A 27913-nucleotide genomic window follows, 5' to 3' on the forward strand; every position below is an offset into this window, starting at 1 on the left:
TTGCCATCTCGCTGGTCCAAGCCATCCCATGAATTTTGTTTTCTTTAATGCTTTTTCTTTAGTTATTGAATATTGATTATTGCATTGATCATTTGCTTCTGTAATCTTGTGCTCAAATTTCAAGGGGTACTTAAAGAGTATGATGTTTTTTTCAAGTGAAAACTTTGCACGCATTCAAGCAATATGTACAATTATTATTATTATTGTTATTATATATATATATCATATTATTATGTTGGTCTAAACATAGTATGAGTGGTTACTATTTCATTTTAACACATAAATTTAGTTTAGGTCTCAATTAGAATTTCGCACAGGGCCCCACTATTCTCCGGGACGGCCCTGGGCACACCAAGAGCGGCGGGTCGCTCTGCCAGCGCGCCACCAGTCGCCCAGGGTTTTTTTACCAACCGGTCGGACCAAACCGCCGCCCATCGGTTCCGGTAAATTGGACCGGTTTAACCGGAAATCGGTTAAAATCAGACAAATTCAAATTTCAAATTCAAACGCCAGTTCAAACGATTTCAATCGGTAAGCCGACCGGTTAGCTCGGTTTGACCGGTAACCGGTCTGTTGAACAAAAAAACCGACATTAGTTCAAAATTTGAATATTTGTATAACATGTTTTAGCCTAAATGAACCCTCCAACCCTCTTTTGTACTATTTTTACATTAATACAATATATAACATGGTTTACATTGTATTTGTATATTTTTGTATGTATGTTTTTTTTATTTAACTTCAAATACCCGCAAGTATACTAAATAAACAAATATTTGAAAAAAATTGACACCATTATATTCGTCGCAACTTGAAGTATTTTTAGAAATTTTTTGAGATTTTTTTTCGTTTTTTTTTAATTCAAATTTGAATTTTAAATTTGTGCCGGTTTGTAACCATCTGATACCGGAGTCCGGACCGGTTCCGGTCGGTCAGAAAAACCCTGTCGCCCCCGCCAACCTCCCCTTTTATTTCCCGGCCGTCGCGGCCCCCCCTCCCCTGGCCAGCAGCTGAGCCTGCCACCACCACGCCAGCGGCATGGAGCAGAGGAAGGGCGGTGCGCGCGTGCCCCGGGCGGTGTCCGTCCTGGCGGGCCTGCTGGAGCGCGCCGCCGAGCTCGGCGACGACGCTCCCGCGTCGTCAGCGGCGGCGGCGTTCCGGGGCCGGGCCCTGCCGGCGATCCCCGTGCGGCGGTACGCGGAGCGGATATACCGGTACGCGGGGTGCAGCCCCGCGTGCTTCGTCGTCGCCTACGTCTACCTCGACCGCCTCGCGCAGCGCCCGCTGGAGGACGGGGATGCGGCGGCAGAGGCACCCGCGGTGGTCGGCGTCGTCGACTCCTACAGCGTGCACCGCCTGCTCATCACCGCCGTCATGGTCGCCGCCAAGTTCATGGACGACATGTGAGTTCACCAGCCGGGCTCCCGATCCCACTCCGGCCATTTGGTCTCCTTCCATTGATGAGTCCTGTCTGCTCTCTTCTTCGTTTGCTAATCACCTTGCATTTCGCGGCGGCAAACCACTGATTTTCCGGTTCCTGGTTGGCACGGAGGGAAGAGAAAAAAAGAATTACTAAGCTACATCAGCAGCAATTCCAGCTGGGCACACGGGAGGAGTTGACACTCCACGGCCGCACATGCCAGAGTTGACTAAATAACCCCGGCCGCTCATCACTGTCAGCTGCCTGCATTAACCTGGATAGTCATTTCCCGCCAAATAAATAAACACCGACCGATCACGGTAAACAAGTTGATGCCGTAGGATACAGAGCAGCAGAGCCCTATCCCTTCACCCGTCACCGCGTGTGCCGGCCGGGAAAGGCAAATCAAATCTTCAGTACCGGTGGCTTAGCTGTTGCCGATCAGTAGTGGTGTCGTGTCACGGCAACGCGAGTCGTCATGGAGTCGGACAGGGCGTGGCACCACTGCCTACCTGATCCAGCAGCTCTTCAGCTCAGCTTACTCATGCGGCGTTATCCTATCCGCTATAGATCCAATAGCTCAGCTTACGTCTTGGCACTTGGCAGCTGCCAACTGAGCTGGAACACACAACCAACAACCATCATTATAATCTACCGCTTCATTCGTTCAGACCATCATCAGTTCACCTTGGGTGCATGCTGATGCTGCTCCCAACTACTGAAGATCCAGCCGTGTTTATTCGAGATACTATGCTCCAATGGGCAATGGCCGAGAATCACATGCAGATGTATGGTGCCACCTGCTGCATGTTTTCTGCAATACAATCAGAAGGAGACATGTGCAATGCAGCAGCCGGTAGCTATCGGTAGGTGGTGCATTGGTGGTCTGTTGGCACGTCCAGCTCGTCGCTCGCTAGGCTGTTCCTCTCCCTCCTTTAACTCTGAACCCGATTGCTCACCTACCATGAAAAACAAACGCTCCTACTTACTTCGCAGCCTAAATCATCCCGTGACCAATTGTTCATCGATCATCTTGCAAAACACCAAAACTGCAACATTTCCAGGACGGCGAATGATTGTTCCATGATCGCGAACACTGGTCTTTTTGTTTCTTGAAGAAACCACTGACGAATCTTAACTGTTATTTTTTTTGCAGGCACTGCAACAACGCCTACTTCGCGCGGGTGGGGGGCGTGGAGGTGGTGGAGATGAACGGGCTGGAGCTGGAGCTCCTCTTCGCGCTGCGCTTCCGCCTCAACGTCACGCCGGACACCTTCGCGCGCTACTGCGCCGCGCTCGAGGGCCAGATGCTCGTGCCGATGCCGGCGGCGGCGGCGGCCGCCACCGACGAGGAGGAGGAGGCCGAGCGCCGGCGCCGCGGCGACCACCAGGGCGCGCTGCTGCTGATTAGGAAGGCCAAGGACGGTGCGGCCACCGCCGTTCGTGAGCGGGCCGGGGTCGGGAGCAGGGCAGCCGCCGCCGCCGGAGTGCCCGTCGTCGTCCCGAGAGTGGCCGTGGAGATGATCGCCCGATGACGACACGATTCTTTCAGTTAATTTGATTTGTTGGTTCCTGTGTCCTAGGAGGCCTTCGTTTCCTGATTGATTCTTGGTGAGCTGCCACGACATGCCTTTGTTGTGTTCGCAGTTGTTGATTGGGTTGAGTACGAGGGCTTGATGAGCTCGGAGTACAGCATTTTTTTATTTTAATTTTGGACTCGGAGTCGAGCGAACAACAATGCATCCTCTGGGCCTGTTTAGTACGAGGCGTTGCACTAATCACATTCTATTCTTAAATAGTACGACAGTTAGAACAAACTAATTACTACTAGTATTTATTTAGAAACAAATGTTAGATTAAAAGATAATGCAAAGGTAACTGACTGAAAATAGCAGGAAATTTTTTTGAAAGGAAGAAATAGCAGGAATTTTAAAACAGAATCAGTTGATGTATGTGAGGCTCGATCACGGTTCCATATATGATGTGTCTGGATCTCACCTTCCAAAGCAAAGTGACTAAATTTTAGTCACCCCTATTTGGATCAAGTGACTAAAAGGGATTAAATTTTCAAACAATATGACTAAAAGTAACTAAAATGAAGGACAGTCGAGCAGACCCACTCAACTACTCCTTTTAGCTACTCTTTGGGAACTAATGGGACTAAAAACATTTTTAGCCACTTTGTTTCAATCAAGGTCTATGACAAATTTGAGCTCAAGATATAAATTAAACCATAACTGAATGTCAAGAAAGGATCATAAATAGAAAACCTCTGACAGCAATCAAATCTGCACCTCACCACATTCACTGACGCCTTGATGTAACAAATGCTTGTACAATACAAATTTTTTTTTGAAGCGAGGCAACTTTGTACAATACAATTTACAAGGGCAAAATGGAAATCTTGGTTAGGTAGTAGCGGCGGGAAGTTTGTCGCCCCCCACCCCGCCCAACCAAAATCCACTCTAGGCTTCGGGAAGCTGGAGCAGATTTTAGATTATGGATTCAAAAAATCTGCCGCATCCAAACGGGGCTTAATATGTTCAGTAGGTGTTGTACTCTTTGTTCATCAAACTATTATTACCATATTGAACATTGGAGTTTGTATATTAAATATTTTATTATTCCCAAAATAAGGAAACCAGGTGAGGCAACCACCGGTTGACACGTGTCATCTCTTCGACTTCTCGTCCTGCGGGATGCGGATCACGCAACCAAACCAGCCCGAAAACCCCACAACCACACTCGCCTCGCTCCGCCGCGTCACGACTCGCCTGGTCTTATGATGTACTCTTTAGCTACAGCTGAGATATTTTGTGATCTTATTTTCCTATTTAGGTCAAAATTTCAGCTGTTATGCTCAGTTTCTTTTGATTTTAATCTTAACAGTCACACTTCTTCAGACCTTGCTGTTACATAACATTTTGGCTTTCACATTACATAGACAATGAAAATCCCGCTGCCACGTGCTGAAGAGATAATTGGCGAGAGGGGAGAAAACATTGAATTTGTCCGATCTGTTAGTGGAGCAGTTGTGATTCTTGAGGAAATTGGAGATTATTCAGAAGAGGTTCTAATTGTGATCAAAGGCAGTCCTTCGCAAGTTCAAACTGCACATCAACGTTTACAGGTTACCTCCATTCGATATCACCCTCTTGCATTCTGGTCTTGTACTTGGTTGCTTAGTTAATCTAGGATGCTATATGGATATTGTAGCACTGTTGGATTCCAAGAACTACGCTTATATAGTCAGTTGTTGGGTTAAGCTTAGTTCGTAATGACAAGTTTTGAGATAGCATGCGCTTGTTACATACTGTTCAAAATCGTGTCTTACATTTAGTTCTATTGGAATGAACACAAAGTGGGCTGGAAGGGATGGGAGAAATCTATCTTATTCCTGTCAAAAGTCTTTATTTAACTGCTTGGTGGTGACTTCAACCTGTTCCCAACTAACGAAACGTCAGAATTCCTGCCTCCTATCTGGTATCTGACACATGGCGCTGGAAAATACTAGATAATTAAGCACAATAATGGAACTGTTTCTAAAGTTAAATGCGACGAAGATGACAAGTGCCTATGAATATACGACTACTATGTACATACAAACTTAAGATTATCTCTATACAGATATGAATCGCCCAGTCACATGCCGTCGAATTTGTCCAAATGATGTTGTGACCGTGCCCTGATGAATGCCCTGCTCATCATTGTACTTGTTGCAGGAGGCTCTTTCAGGCAACAGGGAGCCGCCGCGGCCACCCAGGATCTGTTACCGCGGCGCCGAAGCTGGCCCACGGCTGCCGAGCACCCCTCATGCTGGTGTGATGCTGCTGAACTCCCCGCACGCTGGGCCGAGGTGGCTGCACTCCCCCCTACCACATGCCGTTACAGCAAGCCAGGACTACCTGCCATGGCACCACGAAGATGAACCGCCCCGTGGCCACCGGAGATACCCTACCCACCAAGATCACAGTGGCTACTACGGGCCGTAGCAAGGCGAGATTAGGGCTGTGCTCCCTGACGCCTAGTGTCTAGAGTATGCTCACCTGACCAAGAAGCTAGCTAGTTAATATGTATGTCCAGTATAGAGAAGTATTAGCCCCTATATATACTTGCTACACTAACTTAATCTCCGCAATGTGACAGTATATGATTAACTGAGGAAAGAACCTAGGATCCGCATGTTTTTATGCTTGCTTCATATAGATTTTATGCTTGCTTCATATAGACGGGTTGGACAGCCAAGCACATGTGCAGTAGATGTTTGTAACACTTGTTATCTGAACCTCTAGCGTTTCTACTGGTATAAATTGAAAAGATGATGCTGTTATGCATGATTTTGGAGTGATGCCTTTTGGCTAACAATGGCCATGGTTTCCGTTACCTACAAATATATACGATATCGATCCAAGGTTGCTAGACCATGCAATCTCTTCTTGCCACCTATGGCATGGCCAGACAAAGCACCCCTCAGCTCAAAGTCGACCAATTGAAGATCACCGAGACCAATGCGAAATTAGTATTTATCTCCTGAGCAGCACGCCCATGCTTCGTTACCTGAAGAACTACGCAGGGAGTATGCTCTTATGATAAAACTAGAATGACTTTTTTTTGGATGGAGGGAGTATGTTTCACGATATTGTTGGGAATCTTAGCTTTATTTTTATACAGAAATGCCAGCAATCTGACCAAGTATCAGCAGAGAATTCTTGAAGAACTACGCAGCCTGAAGGAAATTAGAAGGATACAAAATAGTGCCAAAAATGCAAGATGGCCACATCTATGACAGGAAGCAATGAGATACAACCATCGGTGTGACACATGCTAATATTGGACACTCCATTTTGAATTTGAATATTGTGTTTGAAATTTTAAATTTTATGCTATACCTTGATGCAGAACAAGGTGTTTATTGTAAATCAGTTTAAATTTCTACTTTAGCTGCTCATGTGAATTTTCAAAGTATTTTATTGTTTGTAGCGGCGCACAGGCACAGATCTAGGATAAGTAGAATTGTAGAAAGTTCAAACTTTTACTTATTACACTAGTTGATTACAATCCAAAGTTGCCAGACCTCGCACTAGACAGAAGAAATATAGTCAGTGAAATGTTTAATTGCTGCACAAGCCCACAACTAGGGGTGGTAAAGGGCCCTAGATTTTAGCCTAGAAAATCTAAGGGCCGGGCTCTAAAAGGGTCGGGCTCTAATCTTATACAGTTTTGAGCTAAAATATTTAAGGACTTTGTTGGGCTGTAAAGAGGCCACTAGGGCCATGGCCCATTACCACCTTTACCCACAACTCCAAACTGACCCACCCATCACAGACCCCACATTTTTTTGTTAACAAAGTTCAATTTAAGGTTCTTAGGCTAATTTTCTTGCCGCAAGTATGGCCAGACAAACCATAGATTTCATAAGCTAATATCCCATCAGATCAAAGTCGACCAAGACACCTTCACTCCGATTAACGCAAAATCAGTCTTTATCTCTTGAGTAGCATGCCCATGCTTGGTCGCTTCAAAGGAACAACAATGTTCAGCTGGGATGCACGAGTCTGAGGCTACCATAAACTTCAAATCCATCTGAGCACCCTTCACTACAGCAATCACTGACCTCTTCAAGCCACATGACTCAGCAATAGCACCATCGAAGAGCAGGATTTCTTCATGTATCCCGCTGGTAAAACAACCAAGACGCATGCTGAAACCACTTTGCACTTGTGATATGGCAACTTCCACAGTCGCCTCAACCGCAAAGTAAAGACATGAGGCGGTTATGTCGATCGCACCACAGCCGCCGCGCATGCGGCAAGTGAATGGGCTGCAATTCCACGAGTAGTCTACGAGTGATACGCCGTCGATCAGCTGTAGATCTTCATTTTCATGTCTGCCTGTCTTGATCTTCATGTCATATTCAATTAGAGTAGTGCCAATCAATTGGATCCCTCGCTTTGGGCCAGCCATGTTGATGAGAGAACCCTACAGAATCAAATAAAATTAAGAAATATCTAATGCTCAATACTTTTCTTATGATGTTTCACTTGTAAAAATACATAAACTTTAATTATACGCATCTATTAACTGCAAGCAATGAAAAGAGAATATTGAAGTGACGGAATCATTCATGCTATGCATGTTCACATGTGCCAATAAACAAATGAAATCAATTTTGTGAGGTTTAATTGGTAGCAACCAAGAGTACAGAACTGTTATATTTGATATTGTCTGGACTATATGATACTTAGATACATAATTTAGATCCATTTTCATACTAAATCAATACAAGACTTGGCATAGTTGTTTGTTGTCATGTCTAGATTTTGTTCATTGTCTAATAAGAGCCCAAAGGCCCAAATGTGGCCAGCCTTGTACTATGCACAGTACTGTTTAACCTGCGTGCACAGCGGCAGCAGCAGATTAGGTCAAGCTGGCACCTGCCCTTGAATAAGAGAAGTATAGATGTGAACCTGCTCGATGATGATGGGATCATCCCTGCTAAAATTGATGACATAATTAATTAAACAATCCAGAGTATCTCGCGTTGCTATATATCCATACAACTCTACTGGGCCATGCTCCACAGGAATGCTAGCCAACTTCAATGAGAAAATTTGCAACATGTGACGAGTTGAATGTAACCGGCAGGTTCCATTGATGTTATCACAATCCGTGGGATCTGAAAACATCATTGCCTCCCGACGAGCTTCATAAAAAAAATACAAATCTTATTAGAATTGGAAATAAGAAAAATAAACAAACACTAGCCATATGAAAAAGTAAACATGCTGGTCCAATTGGAAATAATAACAAATGAAAAAGTAGGAACAGAGATACTGATTGCTTACTCTCATACGGTCAGCAATACGAAATTCTCTTTTCCAGCTAGGCGTGTCACTGTATATAGAACCATCACGGTGGCTGCTATCTTGAAGTATATCCATAGGGTATATATCATCCATCAGATAACCAGGTATCTCTGCAGCCCAGCTTTCTTTGTCATCATTGCTCAGCTCACAACCATCTGGGTGTGCAGTTCCCCCTGTTGTATCAGGTTTGCTATCCATGACCTCCAAGGTTGTCCTATTCCTATATGCATCTTCATCGCCAGAAATGACATTCACCCTTGCTCTCGTCTCATCTTCTGCACAATTGGCAGGAGGACCATAGTTATAACGAATTATGAACTTTTTGGCTGTGTGCGTATTCTCTAAGTTTAATGCCTTGGGACATGGCAGAGTGCATACCCAAGGAAATAATAAAATCCTTGGCAGACGGGTTGAATCTGTCTGGACTACCCAACTCCTCGCCTTTTACTCTACTGCTGCTGGCCATCTTCCGAGATACATGAGGAAATCTATCACAGAGAGCATAAAAAGCTAGTTCAGCATCCAACGCAAATAAGATGATATATTTATGCCTGGAATAGATTTCTCTTTTTGGGCCTCTTTTCTGTGCTTGGGTGTCATATGGGATTAACACAAAGGCACAAACTTTAGCATGGCAACAAGAAATCTCAACGGGAAACATGACGCATCTGTTGATTGGCTGCGGCAAAGCGTGGAGAAACTCGTGGCCACCAGCGAGGTGTACCAGATGCCATGAAAGAGAGGAGATGTCGGGTAGAGACGAGGCGGTGAATTGAGGCAGGGGAGGTGGCGACATTGGAGCGCTGGAGGGGGAGAAGAATCGAGCGCGAGAGGATTTGCATCTGCACCGTCTCGTATCTTGATCGGTGGCCTCTTTTGGCAGCTGAGTGCGCGGCGGGGGCCTTCGCCGGCGCCGCCTCGTGTGGTATTGGGGAGCAGCTGGCATCCAATCCGCCATTCACTCCATCCGACGCATCTCCTAAGTCGCGCTTTTTTCATTTTTATATTATAAAAAAACAAAATTTCAAAAATATATGTCAAATATGGAAATTTTTAAAAATGGGTGTCTGTCGCCCCCCTAATGAGCGACAGGGTGCCTGTCGCTCATCCAGTTGCGATAAGACCTAAATGTAAAAAAAATTACATTTAGGTCCTGACGCCCAGGGCGCATTAAATAGTGAATTTGTAAAATCGATATAAAATCGTAGAAAAGGAGAAGGTACAACACACACCAAGGCTACAAAAGTTAAGGATTACTCCTTCAAAAATGGAAGCATGTTGCTTATCCCCCAACAATGCTACCACCGAAACTAAATACTCCAGTGATCTCCATTCCACAGGCGACCGTAAAAGCTCAAAGTCAAATTCGATGGACGACGGCCGTGACTTGCATGACCTATGGAGCGTATCCGGGATCCAATCGACGAGCTGCCAACGCCATTTGAGGGGAGGAATCCTCAGAGGGGGAGGATCGGCAAGAGGAGAACGAGGAGATCTAAGAGAGGGGATCATGGTCTCACAACCCGGCAGGTGATGAGATGAAGCAATCAAGGAACATGGACGATTATGAGGTATAAAGACTCGAGGCAGACATCACCGGCAATTAGCTTGTGCAACCGTGGAAGGAGGATGCTTGCAAAGGACCATTGTAGAGCATTGGTGCTGATGCTTGGGAGGATCCTCCACAATGACACCTACAGCTAGGATGCAACGTCATGATGCCGCTGCCGCTGGTCCGGTACAACCAGAGTAGGTTTTTCACCCGGAGGGATCCCATGGCTACAGGAGGGGAGAGCTCTCACAACGCCTCAAAGGAGGTGAGCGATGTCCTCGGACGCCGCCGTCGTCAAGACCGGTAGAATGCTGGGCGCGGCTTTCACCTTAAGCTCCCTGAAACCCAGCAGCACAACCAAGCACCAAAGAAGCATCACCTGCAGCCAGCAGAAGATGTATCATCGGCCGAGCAGCGTCCTGCATCGTTGGTTGAGCAGCGACCGAGAAGGCACCAGCTGCCCCCCAACGGCAAGCGGTGCAGGTCGATGCACCGGCGAGATCCAGGAGGCGCCGGGACCGAGGCCACTAGCGCCGGATCTGCACACCGCCGGCGAAAAGAAGGCCGCAGCCACCAGTCAGCGCCCCAGCACCGGCGAGAAGAGAGCCAGCGCCGCATCGAGGCCTTCCTAGGGACGACGCCGCATCACCCGGGACCCCAACGCGCCGGCGGATCTGGGCGGAGGACACGGACCAGCCCCGCTGCCGTAAGCGCCGGTGTGCGGCGGGGCGACAGCGGAGAGGAGGCGGCGGAGCCTGAGATCCGACCCAGTGGGGGGTGGATCTAGGCGTCACCGCGCCGTGGACGGCCGCAGCACGCGGGCGGAGCTCGGCAAGGTACCGGCGGAGGGGGTTGGGGGCGAGTGGGAGATGGAGAGTGGTGGGGAAAGTGGAGAGGCCCCGCCGCCGCCGTCCTGGCACACGCACGGACTTCCGGCATGATGCTCCGGCGACGGCGAGGGGGGAGGGGGCCGGCAGGGAGGCGGAGGGCACGGCAGCGCAGTTCCACCCGAGTCGCCCTTGGGGGCGACGCGGGGGCGACCCTCTCCTCGTGTGATAGTTCGAGGATGTAAATTGGATTTTTTTTCCAATATTTATATTTCGGTATCCATCAGGTACCATGGGTAAAGACTTGATGCTCGTGCCCAACCCAATCTTATTTTGGGTACCCGATCCGACTATACTTGCGGGCGAAATTTTATATGGCGCTTGCCACGACGCCGCACTAGCGCAAGGGCACGTCTATGCAGAGCGGGCTCCAGCCGATGTAGGGAGTTGGGTGTGGAGTGAGACAGGATCAGCCTCAGGCATGGGCAGGACTTGCAGAGATGATGGCCACGCTGAAGCAGGAGACGGCGGCAAGTGTGGACATATAATTACTCGAAGTTGAGTAATTGGACTGAAGTCAAACTAACCAGAACTAAACAATTCAGTTCTAAATTGGATCTTAAGTTCCATTATAGGTAATCAAAACTATCATAGGTGATCCAAAGTTGCCAGACCTCACACTAGACAGACAGAAATATAGTTAGTGGAGTGTTTGATTGGTGCAGAAGCCCACAACTCCAAACTGGCCCACTCATCAGAGACCCCGCTTTTTTTTGTTGACGACAAAGTTCAATTAAGGTTCTTAGGCCAATTTTCTTGCCGCAAGTATGGCCAGAAAAACCTTATAGATGGAAGCTTTATAAGCCCATATCAATCAGATCAAAGTCGACCAAGACACCTTCACTGCGATTAACGCAAAATCAGTTTTTATCTCTTGAGTAGCATGCCCATGCTTGGTCGCTTCAAAGGAACAACAATGTTCAGTTGGGATGCACGAGTCTGAGGCTACCTTGAACTTCAAATCCATCTGAGCACCCTTCACTACAGCAATCACTGACCTCTTCAAGCCACATGACTCAGCAATAGCGCCATCGAAGAGCAGGATTTCTTCATGTATCCCGCTGGTAAAACAACCGAGGCGCATGCTGAAACCACTTTGCACTTGTGATATGGTGACTTGCACAGTCGCCTCAACTGCAAAGTCAAGACATGAGGCGGTCATGTCAATTGCACCACAGCCGCCGTGCAAGCGGCACCTGAATGGTCTGCAATTTTTTTTTTTGAGGGGTAAGGGGGGAGAGGATCCCCACCAATATATTTCTGGAGCCTCTTGTAGGCTCATTAAAACAGGAGGGTTCAGCATGAAGTATATGGGGAAAAAACATTAGCATTTTATAATAGGTTTACATATTGGAACAAAAGATGGAACACCAGGCCTCAGCGACGTTCTTGTCCTGTCGCGGTAGTCGACAGCTCCAGAGACGAGCTTCTTCCTTGCAACACAGCAGCAAGTGTAGAAGGGATGGTTCTTGTTTTCTAAATACTACATCGTGCCTATGTTTCCAAAGTTGCCAGGCACATAGCAGCAGGAAGGTGTGGTAGTGCTGGGCAGGTACCCCTGCTGGCCGCTCGAGTAGCCAGAGTTGTGCCACAAATGCCTGATGCATTGCGATGCCTAACTTTTCCCTGAGTCTATGCTGTCTACAGGTGATACGCCGTCGATCAGCTGCAGATCTTCGTTTTCGTGTCCGCCTGTCTTGATCTTCATGTCATATTCGATTAGAGTAGTGTCAACCTGTTGGATCCCTCGCTTTGGGCCAGCCATGTTGATGAGAGAACCCTACAGAATCAAATAAAAGTAAGAAATATCTAAAGCTCAATACTTTTTTTTAATGATGTTTAAGTGTTTCACTTGTAACAATACATAAACTTCAGTTATAGGCATCTATGAACTGATGGCCAAGATCTTTGTCGTGTATCAAACTGAATGGTTACCAATCGCATAACAGGGTTAGTGAGGGAAAATTGGCCCTTGCCATTTATTTGATTTGTTTTGAATCCCGAATGTTAGAAAATAAGCCTGTATGCAATGAAAAGAGAAGATTGAAGTGATGGAATCACTCATTCTATGCATGTTCATATGTGCCTATAAACAAATGGAAACAATTTTGTGAGGTTTAATTGGTAGCAACCAAGAGTACATAACTATTATATTTGATTTTGTTTGGACTATATGATACTTATTAGATACATAATTTAGATCCATTTTCATAGTAAATAAATCAATATAAGACTTGGCATAGTAGTTGTTTGTTCTCATGACTAAACTTTGTTCATTGTCTAATAAGAGCCCAAGGGCCCAAACGTGGCCAGCTTTGTTTACCCAGCGTGCACAGTGGCAGCAGCAGATTAGGTCAAGCTGGCACCTGCCCTTGAATAAGAGAAGTATAGATGTGAACCTGCTCGATGATGATGGGATCATCCCTGCCAAAATTGACGACATAATTAAGTAAAGAATCCAGAGAATCCCGCGTTGCTATATATCCATACAACTCTACTGGACCATGCTCCACAGGAATGCTAGCCAACTTCAATGAGAAAATTTGCAACATGTGACGAGTTGAATGTAACAAGCAGGTTCCACGAACGATAACACAATCTGTGGGATCTGAGAACATCATTGCCTCCCGACGAGCTTCATAAAAAAAACACAAATCTTATTAGAATAGGAAAATAATAAAATAAACAAAAACTCGCCATACAAAAAAAAATATGCTGGTCCTATTGGAAATTACCCCTCTCGTCTAAATGGAAACTATATATGTTCCTTTTAGTACAAAACTATATATGCAGTGGCGGAGCTCCCCATTAGGCACACTGGGGCAGCTGCCCCAGCTACTGGCGGAGCAGAGATCCTGCACCCCATCATCAGCCCATGGCGTTTAGGTGGCCGAAGCAGGATATCGGAGCAGCCAACGGTGGCAGGGTAAACCAGATGGCCTAATTTAGTTTTTGGCCCAGCAGCTGAAACCCCTTGATGGCCTCTTCGAGACCGTTAGTTGACTTGTTGCTAAGGATCAGAGGCGAGCGATGTTCGTATGCGACGTCCGTACTCTCGATTTAGTGTGAAGCGTAATTTTGCCCCACCTAAAATCTGAGGCGAGCTCCCCCACTGTATATATGGAAACTATATATGCTCTCTTGAAAAGTTTTTCTTCTAGGAATAAAAGGGAGTAATATCAGGAGTCCATGGTTGATCATGTTTGTTCTGTATACAGACAAGGAATCCATACAATATCTGTTCTTCCGGATTCCCTGTGTGGGGTCTCCAGTAGAATGTCGGCAGATCTAGCTGAAATCACAGGAGTCCATGTAGGCAGTAGTTTTGAATCAGTTGTCGGTTCTGGATTAGTAATAAAAACCTACGGGTCTATACAGCGGCCATGTGTCCATTTAGACAATAGTTATGAATCAGTAGTTCAGTTTTTGATCAGTAATGACTAACTAACAAAAACATGCAGTGCTCAATATATCCAGCACAACGGCAGCATGGGCAATGCAGAAACTAAGAAACCATTTGTGCTTTTAGATGCAACTATAGATAACTTGCTGCTGATTTGGCAATGCATGATACCCATGATCATGTGTTAGGCACTGCCTTGTCCAACACAGCATTTGGAATGCTACAACCATGGGGTGGGCGTCAGGGCTGGTGGCATCAGCAGTCACATCTGAAAGGCTCTTGGGGATGGAGAGTGGTGCATCTTGCTTGTTAGCGAGCACTGGCTTGTAAATAGCCTAGTCTGTTCTCTCGGTATTGCCGAGTCTTCAGGAGGCTTAGTTGTAACAGCCCGTGGGCCAGTTGGGCCGGACCGAATTCCGAGTACTGTAGCGAGGCTGCTGTAGCGTCGCGAAAACACTATTGCACCCCGGATTTAGTCATCCTGAGAATGGAACTGAATCCAGCCCAACTTAAATACCGGGCCCAGAGAAGCTAGTTAATTCCGGATCGATTTTTTTTGCGCGAAGCGAGGACGAAAGCGTAAGAGGATTAATTAGCAGGTGTGGTTTACTTAATGTGTAGAGTAGATCTTGGCCGTTATCCCGGGCCGGGTCGTTACAATGGTATCAGAGCCAACTCTCGCGGTTTCATGCCACATACGGGCAGAAGTGTGCGGGCATGAGCACAGGCACGTGCGGGCGCAGATGCCACCGGCATGTGGATGGGCGCGTGCGAGGCACGGACGTCGCACAGGGACCATTGGCACTGGACGCATAGACATGGCACATGTGACCGTTAGCACTAGACGTATGGGACGTGGCCAAGAGAGGAGATCTTGGTATTTAGGTTGGTCTGGTACTCGACGGGGACGTCGAGTCCTAAGGGGGTTGATTGCAACAGCCAGTGGGCCGGTCCGAATTCTGAGTTACTGTAGCGAGGCTACTGTAGCGTCGCGAAAACACTGTATCATCGGGATTTAGTCCATACTGAGAATGGAAGTGGATCCAGCCCAACTTGAATACCGGGCCCAGGAAAACTAGTTAATTCCGGATCGATCCTTTTTGTGCGAAGCGAGGACGAAAGTGCAAGAGAATTAATTAGCAGATGTGGTTTACTCAACGTGTAGAGTAGAACTTAGCCGTTATCCCGGACCGGGTCGTTACATTAGTCATAGTTGGTTACAGGCTGAGCACCTGCTGTGTGTATGTAAAAACATTGTACACCTTTTATCAACTCAATTAAGTTGCATCGACGTATTCCTCTCAACTCTTACATGGTACCAGCTTAACCTATTCTTCCGCTGCCGGTCCTCGCCATGAGTTCATCCTCTTCCTCCAATGCCAGCACCAACGATAGTCCCTTGTCGCTAGCACTGGCTGGCCAAGTCATCACTGATCCGGTTCCGGCATCACAGGTGTACGGTGTACCTCATCAACATCAAGACTCATGTTCCCAGAGTTCTTGATCTACTTTAATCCAACTTGGCGCCATCGAGGCGCCATAGGCGACTCGGAATGGATCCAAAATGACTTTAGAATTGTCTCTTACTCTCTTGGATCTACAACACCATCTCCAAGGGCATCATGTCGATGGTGATGACACGCCAGGACACCACCTACGAACTGTGGCACACCGTCCGCTCCTTCTTCTGCAATAAGGAAGCTCAATCCATCTACATCAGCGCCGCGTTCCGCAATCTGTCCCAAGGGACATGACAGAAAAGGGGAGGGAGGAACATGGCAAAGCTCAACTAGAGAATGGTTTTGGGAGTTGTCAGGACAATTGGAAAACTTTCAGGAGATCAGAGATATAATGCCTACACCCAGCAGGGTGAGGTGGACTAGGGAGAAGAGGCAAGGGGAGATGAAGACAACAGCCAATGGTGCAGAGCTCCAATTTGCTGAAGGCACGATGGCTAGATGTCTCCTACTTTTGCAGACACCTAGAAATGCAATCCATGAGTAACATTTGGCAGGAATTCCTTTTATCCGTCACGATGCAATGGCATTAACTAGTAAAAGTAAACAAATTAAAGCAAAATTAACCTCAAGGTTTCAGGAGAGAATATATCAGTTGACCTTATAGGTTGAAAAATGGTCCTAATAACAAATAAAAAAGTAGGAACAGAGATATTGATCACTTACTCTCATTACGGTCAGCAATACAAAATAATCTTTTCCAGCTAGTTGTGCCACTGTATATAGAACCATCACGGTGGCTGCTATTTGGAAGTATATCCATATATATCATCCATGAGATAACCAGGTATCTCTGCAGCCCAGCTCTCTTTGTCATCATTGCTCAGCTCACAACCATCTGGGTGTACACTTCCCCCTGTTGCATCAGGTTTGCTATCCATGACCTCCAAGGTTGTCCTACATGCATCTTCATCGCCAGAAATGATATTCACCCTTGCTCTCCTCTCATCTTCTGCACAATTGGCAGGAGGATCATAGTTATAACGAATTATGAACTTTTTGGCTGTGTGCATATTCTCTACGTTTCATGCCTTGAGACATGGCAGAGTGCATACCCAGAGAAACGATAGAATCCTTGGCAGACGTGTTGAGTGGTCGCCTGTCTGGACTACTACCCAGCTCCTCGCCTTTTAGTCCACTGCTGCTGGCCATGTTCCGAGATCCATGAGGAAATCCATCACAAAGAGCACAAAAAGCAGTTTCAGCATCCAAAGCAAATAAGATGATATATTTAGATCTCTCTTTTTGGGCCTCTTTTCCGTGTTTGGGTGTCATATGGGTTTAACGCGAAGGCGCAAACTTTACCATGGGAACAAGAAATCTCACCGGGAAACATGACGCATACGTTGATTGGCTGCGGCAAAGCGCGGAGAAACTCGTCGCGCAAGCGCTGATGACGACGAGCGAGGTGTACCAGATGCCATGAAAGAGAGGAGATGTCGGGTAGAGACGAGGCAGTGAATTGAGGCAGGGGAGGTGGCGACATTGGAGCGATGGAGGGGAAGAAGAATCGAGCGCGAGAGGCTTTGCATCTGCAACAACTCGTATCTTGATCGGCGGTCTCTCTCGGCAGCTGAGTGTGCGGCGGGGGCCTTCGCCGGCGCAGCCTCGTGTCGTGTGAGATTGTGGGTAGCCTGGGCAGAAAACCCGAAACCCAAGTCCGAAAAACCCGAGCCCGAATCTGGAAAATCCGAGCCCAAAAAACCCGAATCCCAATTCGGGTTCCAACCCACGATACCCGAATTTAGTACGGGTAGTTCGGGTATTGGGCCACGGTATCCGAAATACCTGAAGAACCCGAAAAATAGCCAGCCCATATGTGTTTGTTCATTTGAGCCCAGCCCACCAAGGCACCAAGCCACTTAACCATAAGCCTACCGCACCCACCCGAGAGCCGACCAGCGGGGGGCGTCTATTCATCGCCTTCTACGATTGGAAGGCGTCCAATCGCAGAAGCGAGCGCCGCCCCCGCCGCCTAGCCACCGCCGCGCTAACCGAGCCTGCCACCGCGCCGCCTAGCCACCGCCGCGTCGTCTTCTCTTCGCCCCCGCCGCCGGCACCGCCCACTAAAGGTCCGGTCCCGGCCGGCCGGCGGCGCTCCCGCGCCGCTGCGCCCTCCGCCGGCCGAACCGCCTCCGCCGCCGGGCCGCCCCCACCCCCGGCCCCCTCGTCTAGGTCCGGCGACCATGGAGGCCGCCCCACGCCCAGCAACCCGGAACCTAAAGCTCCGCCGCCTCCCGCCACCACCCAGGCCGCCGGCGACCTCGCCGGCGGCCGCCCCGCCCACCTCCCACCCCTCGCCGGCCACCCCCTGCCCCTCCGCCCTCCCCTAGCTCGCCGGCGGGCGCTCCTCGCTCCCCTGGCGGGAGGTAGAAGATGAACAGCGCGTGTGTGCGATAGCTTCGCTCGCAGCAGCGCGCACGATAAATAGACACGGCGGACCAGCGCCCCTACCCCCCGCAGTCCCAATCCCACGCCGCACTCCACCAGTACCTCCGCCTGCACAGCGCCACGCCGGTGCCACCCCCAGACCCCAGGCCGCCCCACGCCACAGCACGTCAGCGCCCACCGGCCACCGCCCAGCCTCGAGCCGCCCACCGCGCCACCACTCGCCGGCCGCCGCCACGCCACTGCCCCGTGCGCCTCTCTCTCACCCACCTTGCGTCACCGCCGGTCCCGAGCGCCGTGGTGCCACCCTCGCCGGCGGCTGCTGGTCTGCTGCGCATCGACCTTGGGGGAGAGCAGAGGAGCACCGGCCGGCGGCGGCTGCACATCAACCTCGGGGAGAGAAGAGGAACACCGGCCGGCGGCGGCTTGCAGATTGGAAAATTTTGGGCATATCGGGTAAACCCGAACCCGAACTTTCGGGTACCCGAAATGTCGGGTATTGATTTTTTAGAGTAAATTTCGGGTAGTATTTTTGAAAACCCGAAATACCCGATCCGAATTTTTTGGGTAACCCGAATGCCCACCCATAATTGTGGGGAAAAGCTGGCATCCAAATCCGCCGTTCACTGCATCCGACGCAAGTCTTGGGCCTACCTACGGCCCAACTCGGCCCAGCAACATACGGGCACGCGGCCCGGCTAGCGCGAGAGTCGGAGAGCACAGTACACAGAGCAGGCCACAAGAGTCTCGGTAGCACATGAGGTTCTGTGTTTGACTCCCTGTGGGAACGAATATTCTGGGATTTAACAACTTTGTGCATTCAGTGGTAGGTGACGTTCCCATCGACAGCGAGGCGTCTGTGGTGTCTTCGTCAATCTTGATGATTTGCCGGCTTTGCGTACGTGTGTTGGGTGTGAGTGTACATGCGTTGTGAGTATCTGAGTTGTACTGTGTAATCTAAAAAAAGCAGGGCACATGTGTGAATCCTATACATCAGAAGATTTTTTTTCTTCACCGCAAAAAAAAAACTCTAGCTTCTCTCCCCAACCTTCCTTTCTCTCCTCACGCCGCGCGCCACTATTACTCCGCGCGGCTGCCCGCTGCCTCCCTGCGCGCCACTGCTGCCCCACGCACGCCGCCGCCAGCCTCGCATCGGGTGTCAGAAAATAAGGCGCTCAGTTTGCAGGAGAAGAAGCGTCTTGTTCAACATTTCAATTTTATTATTTTTAAATTTCATGTTTCTAATTTCAACATTTCGCCGCCTTTACAATTTTAACATTTTGAAAGTCAAATGTTGAACGTGTTGAAGAAAAATCTTGAGTTAATCTTATCAAAATGTTGAATATATTTGTAGTAGTTAAATTTATCTGCAAGATAATTAGATCAAAAGTAGACTTTCAAAATAGATGGTTTATCTATCTTCTGCAACAAGATGGATAGGAAGCTCCGGTCACCCGTCTGACGCGCCGATGGCGGCTGCAGTGGAGACAATGAGACTCGTAGTCGTAGGTATAGCTTCTCGCCGCTAGGTGTGCTCAATCTGTTGTTCTTTTGGCACCTTTGTCAGTGAAGCTACAGCTGGTGAAAGAAAAAATTGGTTTTATTTGACTTCTGGTTTATTTTAGCATGGACTTATAAAATAGATTAATGCCACAGTATCTCGATTTGCATAAATAAATTAAGCTAAAGTTTAAATAAACTATACGAAATGGAATCAAATCATTTCCGAATTTGCTTGTCCAGTGGGCTCAAGCAAGACGGCATTTGGGTTGGTGGGGGGAGGGGGTGTCCCCTCAGCGGCATTGGCTAACCGCTTCACGGGCACCGTGACTCCGAATAGCTGTGGGGTTTAGATAAGGTGTGGTAGAGTGAATATCTGTTTGTGACAATACCTATTTAAATTTTACACGTACCACCCTCAGATAATAAATCATGAAGCATAATAATATAGTTAGACCTACTCTCCAGTAGGACCATCTTAATGAAATGTTGTACAAAATTTTCCTTTGAATTCTGTTTGATTCTTTTTTCCCTATGTTTTGTGAAGGAATAGAACCCAGGATGGAAATCAGTTTTCCTCGGTTCCAAACACCTGAACTAGAAACTTTTTTCTAAAAAAACCTATTTATTTGATTTTTCTATAAAAAAATAGGTCATTCCAAACAGGCCGCTTAGATTAACCTTGGCTCGGTATCCTCCAAACAGGTGGCAGGCTCGCTCGAGCTCGGCTCGTTGACAGCCGGCTCCCGCTCAGAGGGCTCAAGCCGCTCAGGGCCTCAGTTTCTTAAACCCTCTGCTTCTTAAACCAACCTCCCCTTCTCTCGTACTCTCTCCTCGCTTGCTCTTCCTTCCCCGGCGGCGACGACTGGGCTAGCGGCGGCGCCATTTGTCCTGTCTTCGCCCATTCCTTTGCCGGCGATGAGCGCATCCCCCAGGTATGCCCGCCCCTTCTCGTTCCTTCTGCTGCGCGAGACGGAGCACCCCAAACCCTAACAAAACTATTTGCGCCTACTAGCTTCGATTTCGTTTGCAAGGATCACCGGGTGTCCATGTGTGCGCCCATGTTCTATGCTGGGTCCTCCCCTGCTCTGATTTGAAGGAACATTTTGAATCGCCCTTCAAACGTGTGGGCGTTTTTTTTTTTTGGGTTCGAGCAGCATCCCAATTTTGCGGGTGTTATTTGTGATTTTCGAGTGCTGCTTTGATCAGATTCCGGGGGAAGCTATCCTGTTGTTTTGTTGGGTTCTCAGTCGCGGTACGGAGATTCGATCGCGCGATTGTTGCGTGCTAGGACAGCGCTTGGTTTCGATCGAAATTCAGTTACCTACCCGCTCGTCCCCCCCCCCCCCCCCCCCCCCCCCCCCCCACAAATATTGTTGTTGTAGTATCTGCTGGTTTGAAATCCGACGCGTAAATTTGTGGTTGTTTTTGGGTTTATTATCGGCTGAGATTACAGGGGAGGTCTAGTAGTTGTTCTGCTGCAATTTTTGGTACGCCATTCCATTTCCCAGTATAGGCCTTCGTGACAAAGGTCGGTCGTCACGGTTTGGATGGGTGAAGGTGGATTGCCTCAATGGCTGTTTACTTTTATGCAGCTGTAAATGTTTCATCTGATTGAATTTGCTTGTAGTGTTATTGTAAATTTGGTCAAATTGGTAACTGTGATGTCCTTCGATGTTTGCCTGAGGTTTGCATAATGATATTCCATTACTTAATTAGATCCAAATGCAACTTCGTGTTCTTATTTTTTGGCCCTAGGGCCGTGTGAACAAGATGTACACTCTTGTTGTAGCAACAGCTTAAGGTCCTTTTCCCCATGTCAGGAGCAAGGTGTAATAATTTTGGGCATGGATGTTGTCTAATGTTTAGTAACTGATCAGTCTTTATGGGATAGAAGAGTAAGCTGCATTTGCCATTTAAATCTCTCAGTGGATTTGCCATTTAAATTTGTCTGATTGAATTTGCATGTAGTACTATTCTAAATTTGGTCAAATGAGTTCAGTGTGCTGTCCTTCAATGTTTGCTGATAATTAGATATAAATGCAACATCGTGTTCTTCTGTATTGGCCCTAGAGTGCATGACCAAGAATCCAAGATATACTGGTTCTTGTAGCAACAGCTGGAGGTCTTTTTTTTTTACTCATGTGAGGACCTAGGTGTAACAGTTTTTGGCATGGAAGTTGTATAGTGTTTCATTAACTGATCAGTGATCAGTCTATATGGAACTGGAGAGTAGGCTGCATTTTCCGTCGAAATTGTATGAGCACGACTTGATTTAATGATTTTTGTTTATATGTAGGTGTGAATGTTTGATTAAATTTGGTTCTAATTTGTTAGGGGGGCTGTTTTCCCAAGTTTTCAAGGTTTGCATGATGATAATTAGATCCAAATATAATGTCTTGTTCTTCTATCTTGGCCCTAGATTTGTTTTACCAATTTTTCCCAGTGGAGGATCTAGGTACAACAAGTTTGGGCATGGAAGTTCTATCATGTTTTCAGTAGCTGATCATTCTTTATAGAATAGGAATAATCAGTTGTCGGTGGTCTGCATTTGCCATTGAAATTTCTGAATGTCAGAATGTATTAACAAGAGTTAATGGTACTGCAGTAGCATACTAGCATGTTGTTACAGCTTCATCATTAAGTAAAAAAATTATATTTGCATGAGAATCGTACTACGAGAATATACACAATTTCCTTTCAGTACATAGATTATATTTGCATGAACTTCCTTTCTTTCAAGCATACATGGCCAGATACCTTCCGATTGTACTTTATGTGGTCTATCTAGTAAAGAAGAAAGCTAATGCATGGGAGATTGTTAATTTGTTAGTTATCGGCAGTTCCTATTTCCTTTTTCCTAAATCTTGTGTGCATGTTATGCTTTCTAATTGTTTTCAGTAGAAATGTTCTCCATATATGTTTTGGGACAACATTAGAATATCACTCGGTCTTATGTAGTGCTTTAGTTTTCGAGGTTTTGTAACTAGTTATGCATATGCTAACTCCTATGTTTGCCATTTCTAGCAACTAGAGCTTTCTCTTTCGGAAACTAGTAAACAAGAAAGATGGTGCTTTGTGCTGAACCTCCTCCCAAGTTGAAGATACCAGAGAGTAAGATCACAGAACTGGCAGATGATGCTTGCCATGATTCGCCAAAACTTGAGAGAAGGACAAGGATGCACCACATTGAGCGGCACAGATCATGTGTTGTGACCTTATCTGACATGGAACTCAATGATTTGCAACCTCGTCGTCTGCTCCAGACCCTTGAGGTCTCCAAAAGCCCAGGAACAGGATCACAGTGCTCACTCCATGAAGAAACCCCTACAGATACTAATGCATCACACAGGCGTGCTATTGCAGATGCTGCTTGGGAAGCCCTTAAAAGGTCAATAGTTTACTTCAGAGGCCAGCCAATTGGGACTGTTGCTGCAATAGACAAGTCTCAAGGAGCGGCACTCAACTATGACCAGGTGACCTTTTCTGTTTCCAGTTCAAGCATTGATAGTGTAGTCCTATGCAGCACGGATACGGATACGTGTATCGGTATCGGAAGGATACGGATACGCGGATACGTCATTTTTCAAAAAAACCCGATACGCGGATACGTTTCACCTAAAAAAATTTAAATAAATAGATAATAATGCATATTAAATAGCCACACTCAGATACAAGGAACAACAGTTAAAACACATAAAACAGAGTGGGCATTTTACTTTAATGTGAAGTAAATAACCACACAAGCAGATAAAAGGGCTTTAGGGATTAAATTGTAGGGAAATAGAAGCTCTAGGGACTAAAATATTATTATCAAAAAAGAAAAGGGGCAAAACAGAAAAAACCCAAACCTTATCTAATATCTGGTGTCCGGCCGCTCTCTCCCCATCTCTCTCTCCAGCTCTCTCCTCACCATTTATTTATCTCTCGGTCTTCTCTCCCTCCCTCCCCGACGGTGACGGGGCGACGGCGAGAGGAGCCCCTCTCCGGCCGGCCCCTCCCTCTCCGACCAACCCCTCCCTCTCCGTTGCTCCTACCTGCGCCGCGCCGTCTCTCTCTCTCTCTCTCTCTCTCTCTCTCTCTCTCTCTCTCGCCCCCCACCACCCCACCCCCCTGGCGGCGGATCGAGCGCGGGCCGGGAGGAGCTCGCCGCGCCACGCCATCTCTCTCTCTCCCCCGGCGGCGGATCGAGCGCGGGCCAGGAGGTGCTCGCCGCGCCACGCCATCTCTCTCTCTCTCTCCCGGCGGCGGATCGAGTGCGGGCGGCGGCGGATCGAGCGCGGGCCGGGAGGAGCTCGCCGGGGACCCGCCGGCTCGCCGCGCCGCGCCGCCCCCATCCTCCCCTCGGGCTCGCGCAGAGGGCGCCGCGACATCGTCGCCCCCCCTCCGGCAGCCTCCTAGCCTCCGCGCGCCATCTCCCAGCCCCTCCATGGAGTTGGGCTACTGGGCCGTATCACACCCCGATACGTATCCAATCTTAAGTTTCCAGGCCCAATACAGCCCAATACGCCGATACGGCTTGGATACGTATCCCCGGCGTATCCGTGGCGTATCCGTATCCGATACGTATCGGATACGGGATACGGTGGCACCCCCACGTATCCGTGTTTCTGAGGTGTAGTCTATTTTGAAGGTTTTCGCTATCTTTTGTATCATGCTGTCCACTATTATATTCTGTTCTCAAATTATGCATCTCCTTCATAGTTATGATCTCTTGCTGCTTAATTTGCATCCAGCATCATCGAAAATGATTCTCTAATCGAGAGTATTATGTGACAGCTATTGGCTTCCTTCAAAAAAGTGTCCTTGATAACTCTCATGCATGAATTAATCCATCTCTTTGTACCTAGCCATATAATACGATCAGCAATAATAATTTATAAATTTTATCATACCCTGAGACAGGTTTTCATGAGGGATTTCATTCCTAGTGCCTTGGCTTTTCTGATGAAGGGAGAACACTTGATAGTAAAGAATTTTCTGGTAGAAACTGCCCGCCTTCAGTCAAGAGAGAAGATGGTTGACCTCTTTAAGCTTGGTCAGGGTGTGATGCCTGCAAGCTTTAAGGTGCACCATCGCAACCCCACCCTGAAGACGGAAAGTTTACTGGCTGATTTTGGCGAAACTGCCATCGGGAGGGTTGCTCCAGTAGACTCTGGCTTATGGTGGATTATTCTTCTTCGTGCTTACACCAGATGGACAGGGGACAATTCTCTTGCTGAAAGCCCTAACTGCCAAAGAGCCATGCACCTTATTCTCAGGCTGTGTCTCTCAGAGGGGTGTGATACTTCTCCAGCCTTGCTTTGTGCTGATGGCTGCTCCATGATAGACCGAAGAATGGTAGGAGCTCATATTCAACTACTTCTGTTTTTCAGTGTTATTGTTAACAATACACCTCGTGCCTGTTTTCTCAGGTTCTCTAGAATCTTAATGTTCTACTGCATCCTTTCAAGTCCAATATCAATCAGAATTGAAACTGTTTTGCCTGTCTGATAATGTATTGATATTTCGGAAGTTTCGATAAGAGTTTTATAGAAGGAATCACTTGTAGGATGGTCTTCTAACTGCTAAGATCAGGACAAAAAACCTGAAACACAAGAGTGTTGTCGACATTAATAATGCTAAAAAATAGTGCATAGGTTTTGAATGCTATATAGTTGTGAACAACAGTGTACTTTGTGTATAGTAAACATGTCATCTAATTCTTAGGCTTCTCAATTTAGGTGCTAGTTTCCTTTCTGTTTGAACCCATGCTTTGTTCTTATTGAACATGCTTAGTAGGCTGCAAGTAGTTTATCGTAATTCCCTGTGGTTTGTGACCTAATAACTACATATTCATCCTGTAGGGAATCAGTTTGATGCCCTTGATCTTGGGATGGCAAGTTATTAGTGCTTTTCTTGAAAGTTTTTTCCATGTTCTGTATCTTGTTTACTGAACTATTTGCTGAATCCTTGCAGGGTATATATGGCTATCCAATTGAAATCCAGGCTCTCTTTTTCATGGCTATGAGATGTGCCCTAAGTATGTTGAAACAAGATTCTGATGCTGACTTTGTGAACCACATCACCAAAAGAATCCAAGCTTTGAGCTACCATCTGCACAGCTACTATTGGCTTGATTTCCAAAGACTTAATGACATATACCGCTACAAGACTGAAGAGTACTCGCAGACAGCTTTGAACAAGTTCAATGTGATACCTGAATCAATACCTGATTGGATATTTGACTTCATGCCTAGCCGTGGTGGATACTTCATTGGCAATGTTAGTCCTGCGAGGATGGATTTCCGCTGGTTTTGCCTAGGCAACTTCATTGCAATTCTGTCATCATTAGCAACTGGCGAACAGGCTGAAGCTATACTGGATCTTGTGGAGGAGCGCTGGGAAGAACTCATCGGAGAGATGCCACTCAAGATCTGTTACCCTGCAATGGAAAATCAGGAATGGCAGATAGTCACTGGATGCGACCCGAAGAACACCAGGTGGAGCTACCACAATGGAGGCTCATGGCCAGGTTAGGGCACTTTGGAAACTCAATATATTGCACTGGACTGTGTTATTGAACATCTTAACAGTCATATTATTAGTTTGTTAAGCATTATATGGTTTAGGGAGTAATAAGTAGTTACATTTCAAATCTTATGAACGTACGAGATTTGTTATTTGTCAATCTTTTGGGTTTGGAAAATTGATAGCAATATTAGCTTGATTTGTCTATATGAACTTCATCTTTGGGTTTAGCAAATCTTTACTTGCATAATCTACTGATGTACTTCTGTTAGAAAAGATCAAAAGATAGTGTGTATATACAGATACAGCAAGCTGTACATCCTTGATTGGAACAAAGCAAGCTAGAGTTTGTGAATATAAACATTTTTTTTTTTGCAAATTGATATCTGTACATTCTTGACCTTGCATTAACATCCTTTTTACATGGCATGCTTTCGTCTTCTGTCCTGCTTATTAATCTGCTACTCTGGCTCCTGGTGGTCCTGAGAGTCGTTATTAATTCTGTGGTTTAGGGACTTGGCAATTCAATTTCAGATTGGTTATTTGTCGATCTGATCTTTACTTCAACTGTTTATAGGTAATTCCATCTCTGGGTTAGCATATGTGTACATGTGTAATCTGCTCTGGCAAAACAGATATTATGTAGAAACTGAAAGCTATCTTCAATCAGAACAGTTTGCATATATGACCGGACATTTTTGTTTGTCCAATTGATATCATTAGTGTACATTATTCACCCTGCATAAGCTTCCTTTTTATGCGGCATGCTTTCTTCATCTATTTGTTTAATCCCCCTTTCATATTCGGGTGCCTGTGCAGTGTTGCTGTGGCTGCTGGTGGCTGTGAGCGTGAAGCTGGGGCGCCCACACCTCGCGAGGAGGGCGATGGAGCTGATGGAACGGCGGCTGGCGAAGGATGAGTTCCCCGAGTACTACGATGGCAAGGCGGGGCGGTACGTGGGGAAGCAGGCGCGCAAGTACCAGACGTGGTCCGTGGCCGGCTACCTGGTGGCCAAGATGCTCCTGGACGACCCCTCCCACCTGCGGATCATCGCGCTGGAGGACGACGGACACTCCCGCTCCCGGGCACCCTGCCTCAAGCGCTCCAACTCCTGCCCGTGACCGCCACCGCGACATACGCCTTCTGCCCACGCCGAGACTACGAGTACAGTCACAGTCTCAGATTTCGTTCCTTCTGACCGAGGATAGTAAAGGAGAGGATACATACGCTGTTTTTGTGCAGTGCATTGGCATAGTTATGTTACGTAGAGATGTTGGTGGCAGGATGAGGATATACGAGTACGTAGAAATGTTGGTGGCAGGATGAGGATCTACGAGTATGTAAATGTAGGTGCTCCTGGTTCTGCTGCGATTGATGCAGGCATCCATTCGCCAGACGTGTAGACTGGTGGGTGATTTTGGGTAGCTGAGGCTTGCAATCCGGATGCAGAACTCTAGCTGGTGGAAACGAATTTTGTAGTGGTTGGTTGAATTAACGTTGCTGCTTAATGCTCGCCACGCTTGCCTTGTGTCCGTGCATGGATTTTCATTTGACAGAGATAACTGGGCAGGGAGATTGGTTTTACTTGCTAGCTGGACCTTTTTTTAGTCTTTTTGCAATTTGCTAGCCGAGTCATTCATTATTGTCCCGGAGGGTTTTTTTCCTTTAAAAAAACTGAGCTGTTTTAGGGGAAAAACATCTCCGTTTGGATGTCGTCAAACTCTGCTCCGAGACTGATACGGCGTCCGTGTTTGTTTCGAATCGTATGTTGCATGTGCCTTTTGGGAACATCATGTCTGAAGCGTGTATATATATCGATTTGTAGTGCCGACTCGTCACCAATTATCAACCAATCTTTGTTCGTCCTCTC

At 47.2% G+C, this 27913-nt stretch overlaps 4 protein-coding genes and 1 pseudogene across 5 annotated transcripts; 3 read left to right on the forward strand and 2 right to left on the reverse strand.

Moving 5' to 3' along the window:
* The first annotated feature begins 974 nt into the window (after positions 1 to 974).
* On the forward strand, positions 975 to 3198 carry LOC120708047 (cyclin-U4-1-like). Its single transcript, XM_039993176.1, has 2 exons — positions 975 to 1403; positions 2577 to 3198. The coding sequence occupies exons 1-2, from the start codon at positions 1039 to 1041 to the stop codon at positions 2953 to 2955; spliced, it is 744 nt and encodes a 247-aa protein (XP_039849110.1). The 5' UTR covers positions 975 to 1038; the 3' UTR covers positions 2956 to 3198.
* A 1002-nt stretch (positions 3199 to 4200) lies between these two features.
* On the forward strand, positions 4201 to 5757 carry LOC120708134. The gene is made up of 2 exons (XM_039993281.1): positions 4201 to 4550; positions 5143 to 5757. Exons 1-2 carry the CDS (start codon positions 4368 to 4370, stop codon positions 5410 to 5412), a joined length of 453 nt encoding a protein of 150 aa, XP_039849215.1. The 5' UTR covers positions 4201 to 4367; the 3' UTR covers positions 5413 to 5757.
* Positions 5758 to 6850: 1093 nt separating this feature from the next.
* Positions 6851 to 9213, reverse strand: LOC120647733. The gene is made up of 4 exons (XM_039924592.1): positions 8938 to 9213; positions 8665 to 8774; positions 8266 to 8561; positions 6851 to 7399 (listed from the first exon to the last, which is right to left on the reverse strand). Exons 1-4 carry the CDS (start codon positions 9126 to 9128, stop codon positions 6851 to 6853), a joined length of 1146 nt encoding a protein of 381 aa, XP_039780526.1. The 5' UTR covers positions 9129 to 9213.
* A 2326-nt stretch (positions 9214 to 11539) lies between these two features.
* On the reverse strand, positions 11540 to 16797 carry LOC120647744 (annotated as a pseudogene).
* Positions 16798 to 20318: 3521 nt separating this feature from the next.
* LOC120708207 (probable alkaline/neutral invertase F) lies at positions 20319 to 27560 on the forward strand. 2 transcript variants are annotated; one of them, XM_039993370.1, is made up of 5 exons: positions 20319 to 20468; positions 22561 to 23009; positions 24439 to 24873; positions 25492 to 26047; positions 26863 to 27560. In XM_039993370.1, the coding sequence occupies exons 2-5, from the start codon at positions 22602 to 22604 to the stop codon at positions 27162 to 27164; spliced, it is 1701 nt and encodes a 566-aa protein (XP_039849304.1). In that variant the 5' UTR covers positions 20319 to 20468; positions 22561 to 22601; the 3' UTR covers positions 27165 to 27560. The 2 variants fall into 2 exon arrangements, with proteins under 2 accessions (XP_039849304.1, XP_039849389.1); XM_039993455.1 differs by having other exon boundaries at positions 20329 to 20468; positions 22568 to 23009.
* The last annotated feature ends 353 nt before the right edge of the window (positions 27561 to 27913 follow it).

The sequence above is a fragment of the Panicum virgatum genome, chromosome 1K, assembly GCF_016808335.1.
Source record: "Panicum virgatum strain AP13 chromosome 1K, P.virgatum_v5, whole genome shotgun sequence".
NCBI classification, from domain to species: Eukaryota; Viridiplantae; Streptophyta; class Magnoliopsida; order Poales; family Poaceae; genus Panicum; species Panicum virgatum.

Coding starts and splice junctions, on each gene's coding strand:
- LOC120708207 (XM_039993370.1), top strand. CDS start 22,602: ATGGTGCTTTGTGCTGAACCTCCTCCCAAGTTGAAGATACCAGAGAGT. Junction 23,010..24,438: donor CGGCACTCAACTATGACCAG/GTGACCTTTTCT, acceptor ACCCTGAGACAG/GTTTTCATGAGGGATTTCAT. Junction 26,048..26,862: donor CAATGGAGGCTCATGGCCAG/GTTAGGGCACTT, acceptor GTGCCTGTGCAG/TGTTGCTGTGGCTGCTGGTG.
- LOC120647733 (XM_039924592.1), bottom strand. CDS start 9,128: ATGCAAATCCTCTCGCGCTCGATTCTTCTCCCCCTCCAGCGCTCCAAT. Junction 8,775..8,937: donor CAGATGCGTCATGTTTCCCG/TTGAGATTTCTT, acceptor TCTCTGTGATAG/ATTTCCTCATGTATCTCGGA. Junction 7,400..8,265: donor GTATTGCTGACCGTATGAGA/GTAAGCAATCAG, acceptor TTGATTCTGTAG/GGTTCTCTCATCAACATGGC.
- LOC120708047 (XM_039993176.1), top strand. CDS start 1,039: ATGGAGCAGAGGAAGGGCGGTGCGCGCGTGCCCCGGGCGGTGTCCGTC. Junction 1,404..2,576: donor GCCAAGTTCATGGACGACAT/GTGAGTTCACCA, acceptor TTTTTTTTGCAG/GCACTGCAACAACGCCTACT.
- LOC120708134 (XM_039993281.1), top strand. CDS start 4,368: ATGAAAATCCCGCTGCCACGTGCTGAAGAGATAATTGGCGAGAGGGGA. Junction 4,551..5,142: donor CTGCACATCAACGTTTACAG/GTTACCTCCATT, acceptor TACTTGTTGCAG/GAGGCTCTTTCAGGCAACAG.